Source organism: Passer domesticus, chromosome 10, assembly GCF_036417665.1.
Source record: "Passer domesticus isolate bPasDom1 chromosome 10, bPasDom1.hap1, whole genome shotgun sequence".
Classification (NCBI taxonomy): Eukaryota; Metazoa; Chordata; class Aves; order Passeriformes; family Passeridae; genus Passer; species Passer domesticus.
Window position 1 is genome coordinate 35,684,601 of NC_087483.1, and position 20,840 is coordinate 35,705,440.

The window sequence follows — 20,840 nt, forward strand, 5'->3', positions numbered from 1 at the left end:
AGAACAAGCAGAGAAGAATACCTCTCCTGAGCTATCTGCAGAATTATCTTTACCTTCCAAAACACAGTGGGGGGCTTGAAATCCCAGGGTGTCATAATGTGGGCCATCATGGCCAGCAGCCATTACCCCAATCACGGCGGTGATTTACGCCGGCGCTGCAGCACGGAAGAGCAAGGAACCGTGGTGCTTCTTGCTATTTGTCTCCAGAAGAGCACAGCAGCTGCTCACAATGACTGCTCTTGTTATGCTTTTTCCTACCAGCTTTATGTCACAAAACTAAGATGCAAAGTCATTATGATCCACCCGTGATAATGCCTGCTGGACTACAATGTGCTCGGATAAAGCAGCTATTATGTCACTCAAACGTGCACGAAATCACAAACTGGGAGGGAATACAACTATTCTGAGCCCAGCTGAAATCCTATCCACTCTGATCAATAGCAGTAAGTGGGCTAAGATCAATTCCAGCAAGCACAGGATCAAGCAATAATATTACTATTGTGATCACACATAGAAATAGGGAAGCTTGAGGTGAGAGCTCAAGGAGGGCTAAGTTTTATTATTTGATATACAGTTGAAGCAGAGACAAAGAAAAATGTAATTTTCAATAATATGTAATACTTATGTGCATATGGGAATACCTCCTACACACTACCTGTTTGTTCCTATTGGTGATCTGCTTAAAGAACAGTCTATTAATTACATATTTTTCTGCCTTCAGCTTTGATTGCAAAATTGTCATGAATAATAAATAATTTCCTGTACCATCTTGAGAGGCTCTAGAAAAAGTACAGCAAATTCCTTTCCTCATATGTATCTCTCCCACAAATTTATGCCTCTTTCAGTCTCAGCTCCCCCTCAAATGATGTATTCCAAGCTTGAAAAGGGGGAAGGCATGAGTTATCAGGGCTTGCTTCACTCCTAAATATCAATCACTTAGTCCCTCACTAGCAGTGAAATCTATTTTATCATCACTAGTGGGGATACACTTCGATTCTGACAGAAGCCATTGAGACAGACTTATAACAGCAACCAAAAGAACAAAACAGTTTTCAGCAATTCCAATTGGTTTCAATGCCAGGGTAATTTCACCTAATCAACAGAGACTGATTCAAGTTGGAGCTCTAGATAGTTATTGATTTGAGTTTGGATTTTTTAAAAAGGAAAAGCCAACATCTTTGCTTCCAAACATTTCTGCAACTGTCATGTTCGAAGCTCTAGACTTTGCAATATTTAAAAGTTTATGATAATTTAAGACAATCTGATGTTATTAGTTCTGCTGACATTTAAGAACTTCTATCATAGTTTAAAAAAATCCCTTTCTCTCTGCTAACTTAAAGGTACAAAGATAAAAATAAATAGCACAATTATATCAGTAATATAATTCACTATAATGCCAACATTAACTTAATTGACACTATGCAAATTTACATTAGCTCTGGATGTGCCTTTTATTTATAGAGTTTTTATTTTTAAAGATGCAAACAGTAACGATGCCAGATCAAATCTTGCAGTTTGAGCGGGTTTAATCTACCAATTAAACCTCCAAGATGTACTTTAAAAAAATAATTTGGTGAAAAATTGCCAGTATTCTTTGGAAATACAGGTGATGTTTACCTGTGTTCTGAGTGCTGGCAGAAATGCTATGCAGAATTTATAAGCATATTTTAAATATATTTTAAGCAGCAATTCTGTTGTCTGCCTTATTCCTGTAAAAGTGAATTTCACTCTTTAGAGCAAAATATTTCTAAGCACTGATGCTAAATCCTCATGTTTATGTCTCAGCTTAGACTTATCTTATTTACTTCTTGTCTTTGCCACTTTTTCTGTCCTTCCAAGAGGCAAACTTATAAAACCCTGTCATCTCAGTGTGCAGCACCAGATGAGGGAGGAGCTTGCAATTGTGAGGTTTCCAAAAATCAGATTTCAGCCCAGTCTCTATACACTGCAGTTTGATATTAGAAAATAATTCCATGTTTAAATAACTAATTGTACCAAATGTAGGAATTCTCAATCTCTGTTACAATGTCCATGACCACCTTTAAATTCTAGCACTAAGCTTAGTCTAAAGAAAGATTTTCACATGGCAGCACCACAGCAGAAGTATCTGGGGTTTTTTTCTAGTTTCTTTAAAACCTGCAGATTCCATAGAGTATGGCTGACCCATGCTGAGTTTCCAGCTCTCAGAGAGTGCTCCAGGTCTGTGGTTCACTAACTAAACCCAGACTCCTATGAGGAGCAACAACACAACATCTGCAAACATGCAAGAGGAAAAGGTGCTTTCCCCAGGCAGAATTAGGGGCAATGCCATGGTATTCCAGCCAAGCAGCCACTGGAGTTCCTGTGTGTCCCTTGGCATGTGATCACACTTTTTCTGTGGTTTCACTCTGCCTACAGGCACCTTAGGACTGGCTACTGATTATCACTGCAATACTCTAGCACACAAATAGACAGAAGCATTCTGCATGGCTGTTATGATTTTAGGAAAAAAGACAAAAAACAAAGCCATTCTGGGAACATGAAAGACAGAAATATTTGAACGTGAGGTTTTCGATTTTTCCCCCTAGATGTCAAACTGCACTTTCAACGCCCTGAGAAGATGTAATAGGATAAAAGCAGGTCTGACAGCTATTCAACAACCCAGATCTTTCAGTAACAAAAAACAAGTAGCAGTTTTCTGTGAGCATTGTGAAGAGTAGCCAAGTCTTAGAAGAACAAAAAACAACTCAATTGTTGCTTGTCTTAGGGAAAAAAGGCTCACAGATATAAAGGACCTGAATAAAGACAAGACACAAGTTCCTCCTCATTCTCTTTCATTCATTCAGGCAAAGTCTTCAGAGAAGAGACATTCACTGCATGAGCCTTGCCCAAGTGTGGGCACAGTAAACCTGAGAACTGAAGGGGATGGATTCTGAGAGCCACAAAGCACACCTTGACACTTTAACATCCTGATTAACCTGATTTCTTTAGTGAATTTGAAGAGATAATAATATATAAAAATAAGATATAACAATAACAACATAATGCTCAAATGTTTGCTTTTGATTTTGGGGTTTTTTAGTGGTTTTTCTTTGAAGAACACAAAGTCTATGGCAGATCACTTGGCTAGGCTGTGCTCCTGCACCCTGGCCTTTCACCACACTGAGATATTGGCAACATTCCCTGAATGAAGCTTCCATTTTCAGTAATTTGCACAAAAGTCATCTATCACTTTAACGTGCTCTGCACTTAGTAGATAGAGAGATGCCAATCATTCTGAGACATTTTCTTTTCTCCTTCTCTGGGAGAATAGTGTTCAGAATTATTTAGTTGTCAAAATGTGATACAATAATGCAATAAAAAAGGCTTCACTTGGTAATGGATATGGATGAATTTTCAGAAGAGTATAATCAACTTCTTTTGGGTCATCAGAATGAAGAACTGAGCCTTCAGTCTTCCAAATAAATGTGTTCAATTCCTTAGGACCTAAAGCAAAAACTGTGATCCTGAAAGTCCCCAATGACTTCCTAAACACAGGGAATCCGAAATGGCAAATGAATTTACTTTTTAATGTCACCCTTTTCCAGGTGCTACAGCTTCAGTACATTCATTACAGGAACAGAGATGAACAGTATATCTACCTGCACTCAAGCCCCAGTCCACATCAATACATCATCTGTCCCACAGCTGAAGTCCTCTGTGTTTCTCAATCCAGGCATTTGAAAACAGACAGAAAATGGACAAGGATCCTTCCAACCTGAGTAGAAGATTCTTTTGTTCACAGTAGGTTTGGCAGAAAATCTTTTTATCTAGTAACTGAATAATCAGTCAGAATACAGAAAAAAAGGAGAATTTATTTTTTTTAATCCATCTTCTCCTTAAAGATTTTATATTCCATCCACTATGTCCCCTCAAAAATGCTTCCAAAGCTGGGGATCTCTCAACTGGAAAAACGACTCCCGTATTGAACCTGCCAATTCCACATCCTGAGCTGGAAGTCACCTCTCTGCTTCTCCTCCTGCTCAACAGCTGCAGGAGCTGTGGGCTGGTTCCACTTCCCTGAGGTTTTTTTTTTTTTTTTTTTTTTTTTTTTTTTTTTTTTTTTTTTTCCAGAACATCACCCCAGAAATTCACATGTCCTTGCTCATCCCTACACGTGAACCTCAGTGTCTCTGGTTTCTAAAATACAACACAGCAGTATGACTGCAGCACATTCATTTCTTCCCTAGGACGACAGGTATTAGTTTTAAAAGAAATATAAAATACTCTTGGTGTGCATATATTGTTTCTCTATATGACATAGATATACGGATTATTTTTACTCTCATGAGGATCTTAGCACCATTTACAAGGGATTTTAGCAGCAGAGGTCCTTTGAGCTCACTGCTGAACAAACTGGGTAGTGTGGGACCCACAGCTCCCCCATGGGGAGCCCCATTCATACCACTCTCCTTTTGGCTTCCCACTGACAAGTACATTATAAGGGCTATCAATCAGTCAATTCTTAATCCATTTAAAATGGATACTGCTATTCTGGTTAGTGTGAGAGAAGAAATAATTTGCTTAATTCTAAATTACAATATTTTACTGATAAGTAGTCATGTGCTCAAGTGTCCCATTTACATCTACCTTTCCTACTACAGAACAGATAATAAGATAAAGATAACACTTTAATTCCACAGACTAGGTGGAATTAAAGTGTTTAAAAACATGTCCTAGAGACAACAAAGCTTTAAAGCTAATCAAAGCCTGTGTTTTAGTCTCTCAGCACTAAAGTCTAAGAACTACAGCCAAAATCCTCCATCTCAAGCACAGGTTACAGAAACGGGTGAAACAGAACAAGAGAGGATGGTTGGAAAAGCTCTTTGAAATGAAAAATAACAAATGTGTGGCTGAATGGCTGCCCAGAATAAGAAACCCTTGGCAGAGAGAAAGAGAAAGAGAAGAAACTGTGCTGCTGGAGGCTTCAAAAGAACATGGAGTACTGACCACCCCAAACCTCAACCTACAGGCGCGGCAGCCTGATTTCCTCCTGAGCTCTAAGGAGCTCCCTGTGCACCACCTCATCAAGGATCTCATGTGGGGACTGGGAAGGCAATGCTTGGAGCTTCTGTACACTGAAAAACAAATTAACCATAAAATATGCTTCCAAATACATAAAAGAAAATTGGCCTCCACCATCGCAATTAAATATACATTACAGGCAACCTTCTGACTGTGTTAAGATTTCGGTTCTTTCAAAAACAAACACTCTCTTCACCACAGGCAATTGCAGCTTCATTTCTGTGGAAACTCCACAAGACACTCCTGACAGAAATAGCTGATTTTATTCCTGAGAATTCATAACTAATTTAAATTTCAATGAAGCAAGTGCACACCTGTCTGCCCATTTTGTTCCTCCAAATCTATCAAATCTTCAGTACCAAGCCAGTGAATCTTTCAAAGCAAAAAAACCCAAATAACAAAACAAAACAAAACAAAGACCCCCAAAACCAAAACCATCGAACCATTAAGTATTTTAGGAGTTTGGGATTTTAGCACCTGCCATTGAATTCTGTATTAGAAGCTCGTTGATATGCTCTATGCTAGAATAGATTTATTGGCAAAACAAACATACTCCAATAAAATTTTAAAAATCCAGTATCATATAACAAACATTCCTACAATTCCATCAGCCTAATATTCACTTTGTTCCAAACTGACATGGCACTGACCAACATGTATCCACGAAAGAAAAAGAGACTGCATTTCAGTCTTTAATACAATTGGCACCAAACAAGGGTCAAAATACTGTTTTTCAAGATAAATGGATCCATCTTGGCTGGTAACAGTCTTTCATTAAAAAAACAAATGTAATTTGGGATTGTGCAGCTTTTTGAGACAACAAAGCAGGGGAGTTTATTTGCTGTATTGCTTTTAATCCCACACTATTTGCAAATATTAGATGGCAATGATAAACACAGAGCAGTCAGATGTTCCTAATAATTCCCTGGACAACCTTTACTATGCATGTCCCCCTCCAAAATATACATGGACAGATGTGTTATAGTGACTTATAGGAAAGGTTTACTTTAAATGCAGATTTTAAATGTTGGTTCAGTGCAGAACTCTTGAAGTGACATAAGCTGAGTCAAGTGCACTATTAATGAAAGAGCTGGTGAGCTGCAGAAACCACATTTGTGTGCCAAGAAAACATCAAATGGACCATCACCATGTGGCCCAAGGTCTTCACAATTTCTACAAAGGCACAGTATGAATAAAAATCTCCTCAGGATCATCAAAAACCAGAAAATACAGCAAGAAAGACTGAGAAGTCTTTGAGTTAAATCCCCAGAATGCAGGAGTTGCCAAAAAGATATTTAAAAAACCCTCACCCTTTAAGAAATCTCTATTTCTCATTTTGTTTACTTGCCTTTGAGATGTGACCTGCAGTTAATCCTGATGAGAGCCCTGATCCAAAGCAAACAGTGCTATATTAAAGGAATTCAATGCAAACCTCTGGGAAGTTTGCTCCCTAAGAATCTCAGACTGGATTTGGATGTAAGAATCCCTCTTTGTGCAGTAATACCACTGAATTCAATTCACTGAGTTAAATTCTTTGCAATGACCATTCATGTAATGCTTACTCAAAATTAAGGTGTAATCCTCTGCACCTTGTAACAGAAAAAACAGTTCAGAAAACTCAGTCTAAAATATTACAATTTCCCTGGTGTAAGAGCTTTCAGCTAAGCCTGAACATGTCATGAAGTCTTATAACATGTTGTTCTAAATAAAAAAAAAAACAAAAACAAATCTCTCTTACTAGCTAATTACTGCTCTGCAGAGACCAAATGAAAGCTCTATGTACATTAAGGAGAGCTGTAGCCAGCAGACCTTCTCTGTAGGCAGGAAAAGTGCTGGAGATCTGAGAAAACCCCCACAGATCCACACAACTGAGAAGCCCAAGATTGTCCCTGTACCTTCAGAGTGAGGCTGGTTTACGTCACTGTGCCCCACCTCCCCCAGGAATATTTAAGAAGTGATCTTCATTGTGGAAACACCTGGAGGTTCCTGGTATAACAAAATGGTCCTTTCCAACTGCACTTGTATCATGATCTTGAATGTTGTGTAAAGGCTGCAATGCTTCATCTAAATTGGCTCACAAATATCAATATGGTGATTCACATGAAAAGTTATGCTTCTGTGCTGAAGAGTTTGCAAGCCTGAGCCCAGATGTTTGCAAAGTGCTGGATTAGAATGGCCACACATTTGTTCACAGGTGTTTTGCAAAGTATAATATTCACTATTATTCATCAAGAGGAACTCCACTAAAATCAGACAGACAGGGCTAGAGCTGGTAGGAATGAATACAAATCAAGGTGTAGAAGCCTTCCTTTGCTCTGTCTCATTTATTGCCCCTAGTGATGGAAAGAAATACTAATTATACACAAGCAAAAGATTTTACAATGACCTTGGAATAACATAATTAATATCAAATTAATTTCTGATACTCATAAAAATATTAGAGTCCTGTTAATAAAATTATTATTAATATGCTTTGCTATGTGGGTCACTTAGTTCTTAAATAGTGGCCTTTTAATTAACAGGAAAAAAGGAAAGTAAGTCATTGGAGTTTTGAGACACTCCTTTAACCTTGTCACCTAAAGGAAGAACAGAGGCTGACATTAAATGGAAAGGCTTTGATATTTCAGACTTATCTTACACTGTGTTTTACACAACTCACTCCTCTCGTAAAGGTGAGCACAGACCTGACCGAGAGATGATGAAGAAAGAGAACTGACAGTGCAACGACCTCTGTGGTCAGAGCCAAAGCTAATAGTTCTGGGAACTGATCTTTGATTAACTTCTTCCCCCTCTTTGCCTTTTTGAGCCTTTGAAATCAGTGAGAAAGTTCTCTGTGCTACCTCCAGCACCACTAGTTCTGTATGTACATGATGTTCTTTCAGAAGCAGCTTTGCAACAAATCCCCATAAAGACTGAAGTTGTATTTCTCAGTTCTCACTCCTCTGCTGCCTTATCATCACTGCAACGTGCCACTGAGACAAGATTAGAGAGAAAAACTGGCAGCCATGCCCTCTGTGCATGCAAACCAGGAATATTATCCTGGCTGGCTGGGCTTTTTCCTACAGGGACATGGGATAGAAAAGCAACGTGGTCTTTCTGGCATTCCTGGTGTGTTTGTCCCTTAGCAGAGGCAGCAGGGAGAGCAGGGTATATTAAGTCCTGTACCACGTTTTTGCTTTTCATGGTTTAGGAGAGTGAGTCAACTCAAGGGGTTCATTACCCCAGGCAAAGGTACGAGTCTGGGATATAAAATACTGTGGTTCCATTTCTTGCACTAAATAGAGGTCTCACTTGATGGCAGACTTAACACTCCTACTCTGACTCATTTCTTCAGCTATTAAAATGGGGAAAAAAGCTTTTTCATTCCTACATAGTTAAATACAATCATACCTGTAAGGCAACTCAGTAAAACAAAAAAGGAGTTTACAGGAAAATACAAAAATAATTACATCCAAAAGCTGGTCTCTTCATCCTGTCCTTTGATGGCACAGATGTGACAACAGAACATCTGTATGATGGGACCGATCACAACAGCCATGACCACCCCCAAATAGCAAGGAAAAATATTTTTATAATTTAACACGGTTTTAAGACTCCAAAAATCATCACCGCATTGCAACTTGGCCTCTGTGGTCTTTAAGTTAGTAAGCAAATTATTTTTGTTAAATTAATTTTATCAAATGAGTTCAAGTAAGTGAAAAGTGTGAGCATTTGTTGCGTGACTACTATAAATTCACAGCATCTATTTTTTATAAGGATTTTTTAGTAAGCAGCTTACCATGCACGCAATGATTTCTTGCAGCTTACACAGAATAATGATATTTAAAAATTAAAACAGATTCCAGCCATTCCAAATTCCTTCCTACATAAGATTATTCCAAAACCCTAAGAATAAATGTCCATCCCACCCAGCCCCCTCTCAGTGTACAAGTACAACCAGTCTACTGAAGCTGTCAAAAACCCCCCAAAAAAACCCACTTCAACATTAATTACATTCACGTTTGATTCCAGTATTTTTCTTACCTTCTGTTTGACTCTAGAATCTCTAAAAGCCTCATTTTGTTTCTGAAATCCCAAGAAGCTCATGTGCATATTTTTGCTGAAGTGCAGGAAGAACTCCCCTGATGTTAAATGATCAGCAGCTGACTGGCACATTCATTCATCAATTCAAACAATGGCTCTTGGTTACTGGGTTTTTTGGGCCACAAAAACCTTTCAGCCCTGGCTTTCCATGTGGCATTAACTGCTGATGTACACAGCATTGACAGTCTGGTGATGCACCTAAGAGCATTAAAAAATTCTCATATAAAGTATTTTAATACCCACAACTCCACAAAATTAACTGAGAAAAAATAAAGGAAGAATATTATGCATGAAATCTTTTCAACAAATCTACTTAACTCATTAAATTTAAAATGGCTAGGAGGAGAAATGCAAGTGTGATGACTTTTAAGCCACATTTCACATTCTGATCAGTGTTCTTTGTTTAGGCCTTTGTATATACAAATCACTTTGTTCTTTCCTGTTCTTGATCACCCACTGTCCTTTCTTCTGCACACAATGAGCTTCTAAATTTTGAGCCATTTAGTTATATCTAACCTTTATAGCATTTTTCTTCTGATGGATGTATTCTTATGAGATGAAAATTGTTCTGTAATAGTAGAGATTTTTCAATAAAGTAGTGCTCAGCATGCAGTAAGAAAATGCTAATCACATGAACAGTTTTTCATTGCATTTATGCAGCACAATATTTAATAATGTGGGTTTATCACAGAATTTCAATAAATGATGTAAAATTCACTACTGCAATATAGAACTCATTCACTCAGTTGTATATGAGCTGTTCCCTCTCCTGGACAGTCTTGCACTCTAAATTCCAAGGTACAGGAAGAGAAAATGTTCTGACATATCAACTGGGATCTGCTTTGTATGGGCTACTTCTTCTAACTGATGGACTCCAAGTAAGGTCTTGTTTTGTTTTTTTTTCCTTTACTTCTTCTGGGGTTGTATTTTGAGGGTTTTTTAAATTAATTTTTAATTTTAATTTTAAAAATAGTTTAAATCTCTTGTATTACAGAAGACTGGGTAATAAAAATAAAGTAAAATAACAGGGAATGCTGCTTGTTAAACTGATTGGAAGTGCAACCACAAGGGTTCTGGTAGCAAGCATGGAGGTGAACCCCTTCAGTTTGCTTTAATATTGAAAAATGCCATATTGCCTCTGTCAGACTGAAAGTTTCTTTCTGTCTAAAGTATGAAAAGTACCCATGGAAATCACAGTCATATGATCCTGTTTTTTTTTCTATTTCTTCCCTAGAAAATATAGGAAAATAATTATGAGGGAAAATACTCCTCCAATTGCCTAAAGCACCAAATTAATGGTCAGAATATGATATGACATTAGTAATAAGGAAATAAAAGATTATCATCTTTAATTACAAAAAAAATGGAATCAATTATTTTACTCAGCTACTGGTGAGCAATTGCAAAGACTATTTTCTCTGCTAAAAAAAGATAATAAAACCAATTATAAAATTCAGTCACCCACAGAAGTAATACTTTACTACATGTAAATACAAATATTTTTCTTCATAAAATTATTTTTATAAGCTCTTCTTCAACCATCACATTGTGTGCAGTCCTATCCACTTTAAAGTAGGTGCCATATTATTCAATTTTTGAATAGTCCCTATAGTAGCTGACTCTTAGATACAGATAACGCTTTGGACATTGAGTGCTGAATATAAGAAAGAACTTTTTTTGGCATAAACTAGTGTACTACCATTGAAGGACCTCCTTCCAGCTCAAGATGCATCTTTTCAAGTTTTTGAATTAAACTTGTATTAGCATTTCATTGACTAGAACCTTAAAGTATTCCAACCATTCAAAAGAAGGTCCATTATGCTTTCCTCATGCATTTTAATTGTGGTGAAGTCAGTGTCCTATAGCTGTAGACACAATAGTGAAGATATATCAAAGAAACAATTTCTATACCAAGAAAGAGTATATTTTATTATATAAGTAGCTTCGTAAGAGCTGGAGATAAAATAAAGACAAACTAGAAGGGATTAAAAACTTCGTTGTCCTTCAGATGTTTCCTTCTGCTTTAATTATACAGAAGTTTGATTTTCAGCTGCCTTGCTTGCCATGAAGCCACACAGTAAAATACAGTAGGATGAAATGCTGCTGAATCATAAATGCTTGATTGACTCAGAAAATAGTTACCAATAAGCTGAAGAAGAATCGGAGAAGAAAACATTTGATCAGAGCCTTCAGAAATGCTCTCCATCCATATGCCCTGACAGTCTTTTCTCACTGATCCTTGGACCTTCAAACCACCAGTCACAAAATTCTGAATGCACCTAAAAATCCACTCCAGCGTAGGAGAGAGTTGGCAATATTCATTGAAGAGCCAGTATTTATAAGTCACTGTCATTAGCAGTAATAACCAAACATTGTGTCTGAAAGAAGAGACATTGATGAGATCTCAGCATTATACACTCAGATATTCACTGTGGAAAATGTTCTTTCTTCAGTACAATTGTTATTTATTCTGGACCATTCTGGCAAGGGCAGTGCGTCACTTCTCCAAAGAGCCCCTGCACTTGCAACACAAAGAAAGTCACAGTGACATCTTGTCCCTTCAGCCAGGCTGAAAAAAAAAAAAATAGACTCCTCTAAACCCTCCTCTGTGGGGCACAGGGAAGAACCTTTGTGTTGAAGAATACTCAATGCAGAAAATTGTTCAGCAAATTATTTCTTTCACCAGATTCTTCATTCTTCCAAATCTATGAACTGAGTTGTTCATAAAACTTGTCCTCTGAACCCGAATATTTTTCATCTTCATCATTTTCGGTGTTATAGTGGATAGTAAAAAAAATCAGAAAAACTAACAGTATAAGAAATAGGATTCTTGGCTATTAGATTCCTTTCCCACTTCCAGAGCAGGAGTCTATCACATCCACATTTCTTGAATAAAATCCTGTCCTCATGGAATAAACACAGACATGCTGCAGCAACAGAGTCCCAAGGATGACTGAAAACTGTAAGATTATTTGCAATTCAGATATTAATGAAAAATAATCTAAAATTATGAGTGAATAAATACCCAAATAGAAATGGATCAAGTTTTAAGGGGGTGAAGCTTCTATTACAATGAAATCAATGGCAAAACTTTTAATGCCTGCAGACTCAGTAAACACAAGGCGATGTAAATTCTTTATTTCTTATAAACTAGGAAATATCTGGCACTCAGTAGAGTCATGTCCAAGATTGCTGCTGAGTTTGTCCCAGGGTTTGTTACCAAATATAAGAAAGCATTTGTCCAATGAAACAAAATCAGTTCCGGGTTTTAACCAAGTCATCAGAAATTCCATTTTTCTTGAAAGAAATATAACCTGATATTATAATTTTTTTTTAATCAGTAGAGGGAGTGGGGAAAAAACAAACAAACCAAGCAACCAAACCCCAAGAATTAATGCAAATAACTGTACATTAAATCAGGAATAAAGCAGCATAGCAAGCAAATCTAGGCAAATCTAGAGAGTCGATTTCAATATTGTAGTTGAATCAACTAATCTAATTAGTTAAATTGTTGGATTAATACAAAGTTAATAAATCCTTTTAAACCCTAAGAATGCTCTAAGAAAGCTTCTGTCAGTTGAATTATAAGCCAGAACTAAAGGCTTACAGCTGAATGTAATAAAATCTTTAATTTAGAGCTAAATAAATATTTTAATACTAAACTCCTAGTAAATCCTGAATTGATGCTGAACCAGGACCATCACTTTTTTCCCAGCAGATCTCACATGTTACATTCACTTCTTCCAGCAATTAAGAAACTGCCATGCAGCCTTAAAGAAAAATTCTGATGAACTGAAGTCATAAAATTTCTGTGCACACAATGTACAGTTGGTTAACATTTGACTATTTTAGATTCTTATGGACTCAGACAGTGCAGCAGGCACTGAGGAGCATATTCCCTAAGCTAAGTTTTACAGGTGTTTCAATCATTAGAATGTTTCCTACCCTAATGGCTTTAAAGATTTTGCTGTTGCTTATATGGCCTTACACACACCCATTAAAAGAATCTGAAAAAAGGATTACAATTAAAATATCAAACTAGATACAAAAAATTTGCACAAACTCTCCTCACTGGCAAATACACAGATGCCCCAGGAAAAACAGTCCAGGACTATTAGGGTGCACATCTTTTTTCTTTTTTGCCATTAGGAACCCTGCAGCTGTGAAGATCTGCCAAAGGCTATTAGATATTATTCTTTGGTATTGCAATTTTCTCTCCATTTAGTCTTGGGATTCTGGTACATTAATGTTTTAAAGGCTCTGCTGAACAGCAGAAAGCAGATTTTTGTCTTTCCCTTGTCTCTCACAGTCATAGAACACAGAACACAGCCAGAGCCTCAGCTCCAGTCACATTCTATACAAATCAGGCACAAAGCCTCCCTCCAGAGCACACCAACTCAGATTTGCAATGCCTACCTCTCCTAGCATCAAATTGGAAAAGCTAAAAGCTTAAAATTTGTAATTGTGAACCACAGAAACATCAAAGGATTTAGGAGGCTAAAACCATATTTTTACTCTATAAGATTTTATACCCTGAGACAGCATCTGAAATTAAATCCAAGGAATAACATTTTCGCCAGGCGGCTCAGGCCACTCCAAATCATGGCTTGGAATGCTCAAACCTTTGAGCATTTTCTTTTGCTCTTTCTGCTCAAACCTTTCATTTGAGCTCAAACCTTTCATTTGAGCAGGAAGAACAAAGCTAAAATCAGTTAATCTCAATACATTCCACATCAACTTCTCAGACAATCCTTTCTGCCTTCCTTTTACAACCCTGTCATCCCATACTGAGATATTTGAACACTAAAAGACAAAACAAACAAACAAAACTCCCACAAGACTATTTTGGAGGCACCTGGCACAACTTGGCCTTGGTGATGAAACTTTTTGATAACACATTTGTCATCAATTTACAGAACATTCATCCCAAAAATTTATAGAAGTTGCTAATGGAATGGAACTAACAACCACAGCTACTCAGCACTCATCTATCAGTACCATTAAAAATAAATTTTAGGTCCTCATGACTAGATGTCACCATTCATCTTGCAAACAGCTAAATTTAGTGGGAACTAGACTCTAAGTCAAACAGGCCACCTTTGAAACTTTTAGTCTGAGAACAGAACAGGTATTTCAGAGCATCACAAAACAGAAACCATTTAAGAACAGAATTTAAATTGTATGAAAGAACTGTTATCAGGCACAGGGTATTTCATGTACCTGTAATTGTAGTGTGATAGAACTGTACAATAGTGCTGTAATCAAACACTTCAGCAAAAAGAAACCTTGGATGCTTTTTCTACTCCAGCACTACACTGCTGTCTTTTTTATTAAATTACATAAAAGCTTTTTACCAGCTACTTTCTATTCCAGCATGGAGGCACTTAGCTAACCAGAATTTAAGGAAATTAAAAAAGAGAATAGGGCATTTTTCAGAGCCAGTCTCTTCTCCTTTCACTATCTTTTTATGAATTATTTTCCTCTTGTTCTTTCAGCTTAACAGCATTTTGTTATGTCACTTTTCAGAAATGTGGAAGCTTACAGGTTCCTGGGCTCACCTTCAGTATCATTCTCTATTTTAAAACTCTCAAATATCCATTTTTCTCCATGCTTACTGAATTGTTACTTCAGGTGACCAAATAACTGGGATTAGGATCCCCGTCTAAATTTTATCATTTTATACTTTTAAGCTCTGCAGCACTGGATTGCATAAAATATGTTGGGAACTTTTGATGTCCAGTTTGGGAGTGGAATACCCCACTCGTGGTCAGGTGCCAATTACAGTCTGTGCAACACTCAGGATCAATCAAGACTTAATCCTTCTGTCCAAAATGAAATCCCTGCAGCACAAAGCAATGAAAACTCCCTGCTCCAGAACATACCAGAGGGTGGTATTGTTGTCAGTTATCTGGGAAACCAAAGCCAGTTTCAAAAGCAGCAGCAGGGGAGGTTCTTTGGCTGGCTGGTGTCACAGCCCTGCAGTCCCTGTCCCCACAGCCCCTGTGCCAACACCGTCACATCAGAGCATGAAAAGCAGGGGGGGAAAATCCAGACCAAACAAAACCCTACTGTATACAAAACTGTAGAGGATAAAATGTTAATTGCACATTACACAATGAGTCCCACCTCTGGACTACACACTTGATGCAGCTTTGGACCAAATTGATTTTGCCATTTCCAAGGAAAGAATGGAAAAGTGGTGTGGCTGAAGGACCACAGGAACTGTCAATAAAACAAAAAAGGTGTCATCTGAATATTAATCAAAAACTCCTGCTATTTCCTCCTGACAAATGGCTGGAGGAAAGGCTGAGAAGTCTTGGAAGAATTTCAGAAGTTTAATGTTAATGACAACGAATGGAAATTATTTGCATCCTCTTGGACAAAGGATACTCAAATATTCAGGACTCTCTGATCTTTTCTTGAATTATGCAGCATAATAATTATTTATCCAAAGTATATCAGGAGTTATATATCTAATGCTGCCAAAATAAAATAATGAAGCAGATACAGTAGCAGATAGAAAGATATAAAATTTAATAAAATTAAAGAGATGAGACTGACCTTCACAACCATAAAGAAGGGACCTTCTTATATTTGGTAATCCAGATTTTCTAGGACCACAACCTTTAGCAAACCATATTTATGCAGACTGAACCACTGTCAACATTTCATTTTTAAAAGTCAAACTCCAAGGACTAATGATGGATGAACCAAGGTGACAGTCCATCATCACCAATATTACAGCACTTGGTCTTTTCTAATAATGATTATTTTAGTAATTAAATGAATAAAACCAACATGGAGGTTAAGAGCTGAGTGAAGACTAACTGGCTCTCATTTTTAACCCAGAATCACATTTCACAACCTAGAAATATAATTTCTAATTATTTTTCTTAAATATTTGATTCAGTTGTTTATGACTTTTGTGTCTTTGATCATCACTGCAATATTCAGTACCAACCTAAATTAGTGTGATATAGAGAAAACTCCAGTAGGCTTCTGGAATTCCCTTGTCTGTTCACCTGGAAGTTTGACTCTGCAGCTCCCACTGAGCAGACTGTGTTTAATCCAGATTTTATGAGAAACAAGGAAAGCACATGTAATCAAACCAAGTGCCAGAGCATGTGTTATGCACAGGGGAGGTGGCTGCCGGCAGATGATCACATCAAGTCTTCCCTCCACTTTCTCTCCTTCTCTCAACCCCATTTCTCAGCTATTTTATCTGCCTTTCTGTGTACACAGAGGAGAGGAAGTTGCCTAAACTCACTCACAAAACTCCATTTCAAGAGCAATTCCTTCTCACACAATCCAAAGCCTGTGTTTTGGTGGTTACCAGCCTCTGTGATGCCACCACTAAAGTTTATGCGTACCAATAAGAAATGTGCTTTTGCCAGGTGCCTCCTTGGCTGCAGATTCAGGAATGCAGTATCAGTTTTCTTATCCCCCCAAGAGCAACACTGGGGGGGCAACCTGAGAAACACCATGAAAATCAGAAGAGCCTTTAGCATGAAAATAGATCCTCATTTCATTGAGTCTTTTCTCCCAGCGTGACTGGAGGAACAGCTCAATAGCACAGGCAACAAAATGAGGGAAATAGAGACAATGATGAGGTTTTGGTGTCTCTGAAAGTTTCAGAACTAGTCCATCACTGAAGGGAATGTAAGCCAAAACAAGTAGGCACAGGACAACAAGTGAATGGTCAATTTCAGTTCACAAACCTTGCTGCCCACAATTCATGCAGTGTTTTTTTCTTTCCTTTTTAAATGGAGATCGTTCCCAAAGTTTTGTGTTGGTGTCAGGTAGCTGACCCAGCCTACAGCTGCTTATGGAACTGAGCCTGGGGCTGGTCTTCAGGCAGAACTACAAATCTAAGTTTGTCCTGTGAATATCTAAGTTTGTTTTGTGAAAATCTAAGATTTTCTGTCTCAGTTTGTTCTGTGAAGAACAGTTTTCTACCCCATCCCATGGCAGTTCTGTCCAGATGACAGATTCTATCACAACACTCCTGGTGCATTCCAGCACTCTCCTTTCTGCTCCCCAGTAAAGTGCAAAAGCCACAAAGCCAGGAACACAATCCTGCCAGCAGAGACAAACACAGAGGTGTACACCAGGAAGAACATTTTAAAGAATTGTTTACTAGAGTGACTTCTGAATTGACTGCAATTTCTTATTAGGAAAAAAAACCCCACAGAATAAAACCAGATATATTATGTTTTCAATGCAGTACAGGATCGGACTGTGAAAATCAAACTTCGTAAGAGAAGGGGATGTGTTCAAAAAGACATGTTAAAACCAGCCATTTCACCGAGGTAGATGTTTGTTTTATTTTCTATGACACAAACTAATTTGCGAAAAGTAAAAGAATACAGATGGAAACAGAAAACAAAAAAAATTTAATATTATATATTCAATTCAGGAAAAAAAGAATCTGATAATGCCTCAAGTACAGTGAAAAACAACATATATATTGCCATTCTTCTCTGAAAGAGAAGTGTTTCCTTGATGATATTAAAATGAAGATATAATATGGAGAGAATAAAGATTTTCCTCGGAGCATATAATGAACCTTTTGATCCTGCTGTCATGGGACATCTTGAGGCAACCAGTAATTAGACTCAGCAAACCTTGACAGCACATTTATGGTGAAAGCATAACCCTGAGTAACATGTCAGAAGTCCTCTTGATTTTAATGGTAATGTTCTAATAACCTCAGGATCACAATGAAATAGTATTTTCCAGAAACAGAGGAATTTGCCTAGTTTGGTAGATGAGATCACCACATGCCTAACTTCAAGCTCTCTGTAATATTATTTTTTTTAGACCTTGCATGTACATTGCACATGTCTTTCAGATATTTATTTTATGGAAAGGCCAAAACACAAAAAAAACCCCAAGAAATCCATCTCTGGAAGTTTATCCTTCTGTCCCATCTGTGAAGTGAGGCATGACACCCACTTCACTGTCAGCATCCTCCACTCCACTGGGAATAAGCACAGCAAGTCTGACACAAGGCACAAGGGCAGAGCCCACCTCTTTCCCTTCTTAAAATTGTCATTATTTGTATTGGAGCACCCACAACATGACTTTTAAGTGACCCCATTCACCCATATAGACAATATATTACATCAGACCGATGTAATTCACAAATTTATAATTATTTACTGGCATTTTTCTTGGCACAGCCTGGTATTCTCCCTCCTACCCCCATCTGCCTAAGCAGTGTCTTTTTCACTAGTGCTCCTGAGATTAATTCCTTTTGCCTTTCACTTAAATTTAGGCTGCAAGGCTTTATGAAAGGTCTGTTTTTGCAAATGTCCCTGCAAGGTACTGCCCATTACAGCTCCTGTAAAAATAAGTGTGTTAGTTAATAACTGAATTTTCTTCTGCTCTTGGTGCTTCTTAGCTTTCCCTAAATTTATCCTGCAGGAAGAAAAGAAAAAGAAAGATTGTCCTCTTTTGGGAACACCTGATTATTAACACTGCTTTGGATTCATCCATGTCACTGATGTCAACAGAATTACATGTGCATTCAGATCATCCATTTTCCAGTTTAATTAGGAAGGAGCTCCTTCTCTATTCTCGGATCATTAGGGGAAAAAAAAGATTACATCTAATTTCTCGCACTTTGTGTGATCAGGAAAAGTAAGATAACCAATGAAAAGAAATTTTTGCAATCATAATTTACCATAATTTCTTCTCCAAGTATGCACAAGGTCCTACAACACCAACACACAAATAGGATGACCGATCTGAGCACAGAGGATCCAAAATCCCTACAGAGCAGGGCCACATGCAGCAAACATCAGCTCCTATATCAAAAATTTACTGCAACACTGACATTTTCACTTTAGCCACTTAATCACTCTGTTTCCTCCTGTCAGAAAATACTATTACCTCTCCAGCAAAAAAATATTTAAAGATTCCCATTGCAAAGAGTAAAGCTAAAAAAAAAAAAACAACCAAATAACCTCTGGGAGATTCACCTACCGTGAAGCTCATCACTAATGGTGTATCTCAACAAGATACTCACCTAAGGGGGCTCCCACTTATCCCTGACACCTTCAATATGATGGAGTGGGGCTGTCAGTGCAGGGGTTTTACAGGCAAGTGTGTGTGCTCTGAGAGGAGAATTCAGCTCCTCACAGTCCTGCAAGCACTAAGGGCTCACCTGTGACCTGTGTGCAGCTCTAACCCTGCAGCTCTGCACAACCAACAAGAATCTCCACCTGCTGCATTTCCCACAAAGAAATGGGACAAGCTTTCCCACAGAGAAAAACTAACAAGAGGTAAAGCTATGGAAATAGATTTATGTTCAGCCTCAAGGTAGATATGACATACGTTCACAGGAAGAAAAGCAGTGGGACTTCATTTTTTGGCAGAAACACAGGATCTTGGTCACTTCCAAAAATGTAAGAAGCCAGCACCCATGTAAATATGCTTTTCTTCTCAATTCATAAGGTGAAGTCACAGTTCCTATGTATATAACCCAAATTATTATCTTATGCTGTTGGAGAAAAGCAATCCCTGCCCAAAGTGTTTCAAGTGCATGGTGGAAAACAAGACTTTTGTTGGATTTTTGACTTCTTCACATAGCTTTGTAATTTAAAAATGACACTGACTTGGTTAGGCAATGTTGAGCCTGTAAAGGAAGAATATTTCAGTCAGTTTATTGTTACAAAAAATAATTAATCCTTGAAAGTCCTGGAAATGTTTTGCTATGAAACCAAGGTGAGAGATGCAAAACAAACAAATCCCTCTTATCTATTACTGGAGTTGTAAAATGAAAGACACTCTAGTTGCAAATATTTTATCCTTGGGTTTCAAATTTGCACTATTTTCAGAAAAGCTTCTATCAGGATACAGTGTCAGCTAAAACTGCTCTAAATTTGTGATTTCTCACAAACTACAGAGTAAGTGATTTGCCTCCTGTTACCTCCCTGTGGGCAAGTGGCATTTTCTGCAGAGGAATTCCCTTGAAATTATTTGACAGATACTTTTAAAGGTTTAGCATGTTTCCAGGCACAGTGCTTGCCCTGGCAGTACAGCAGGGAGCAGGGCACAGGAATTGAGCATTCTGACCTGGTTTTGCTCATCCCTTGGTTTGTTTAGGCTGCTCTGTCTGATTGGTTGCTGATGTGCACAGGAAAACGCCCTTTCTTGAATAACACTCAGGGATTCCAGAGTTCTGCCTTTTACTGATTTCTCCAGCTTCAGTACAATTTTTTATGTTTTACCTAAAATTCATCATTAACTGATAAAGCAGCACATTAGGGCAGGGGATAATATGGAGGCTCAATAATAAAGCTACTGAAATTCACTTGTTACAGCAACTCCAAACAACTTGAATTCTCTCAACATTCCTGTCATTGGTTAGAGCACAATCACTCCTGTTTTGCACTGAGTGTTAAATACTGGCATTTAGACACTGACAGACAAGTGTACATGAAAAAAAGGGTGATCAGAAAGATTCTGTCAGCAAAATGAAACTGCAGGTCTAGATAGCGCTGCAAGATATTATTATTCAAAGATGCCATTAATTTATGTTTTGTACTGACTTGAATTTTTTTTTGCTTTTAGCTTTTTGGGGAACTGCTTATTTAAAAATGGCATGCCAAGAAGAAATTACTATGTATTGAGGCTCGGACAGGAGGTGGCTCCATTCCAGTAACATGTATTTAATCTTTCTAGAGCTTCATTCAGTAGAAACAGGAGTG

The 20,840-nt window shown here is 37.7% G+C and overlaps 1 protein-coding gene and 1 long non-coding RNA gene across 9 annotated transcripts in view; one reads left to right on the plus strand and one right to left on the minus strand.

Moving 5' to 3' along the window:
* Positions 1–20,840, minus strand: part of DPP10 (dipeptidyl peptidase like 10) — a 430,530-nt gene that overhangs the window by 146,781 nt on the left and 262,909 nt on the right. For 2 of the 6 annotated variants that reach the window (XM_064435158.1, XM_064435157.1), the window contains exon 1: positions 54–226. The exons of 3 other annotated variants lie outside the window; for them this stretch is intronic. In XM_064435158.1, coding sequence (XP_064291228.1) covers positions 54–123 — 70 coding nt within the window. In that variant the 5' untranslated portion in view covers positions 124–226. Of the gene's footprint in view, positions 1–53; positions 227–20,840 lie in introns of those variants that run through there. One more of the 6 variants, XM_064435155.1, reaches the window with a different exon arrangement.
* On the plus strand, positions 178–5,191 carry LOC135309186 (uncharacterized). 3 transcript variants are annotated; one of them, XR_010369485.1, is made up of 5 exons: positions 178–443; positions 3,567–3,610; positions 3,695–3,762; positions 4,093–4,216; positions 4,790–5,191. It is a non-coding gene; the product is annotated as an uncharacterized LOC135309186 (long non-coding RNA). The 3 variants fall into 3 exon arrangements; XR_010369484.1 differs by having other exon boundaries at positions 181–443; positions 4,740–5,191; XR_010369483.1 differs by having other exon boundaries at positions 189–443; positions 4,795–5,191.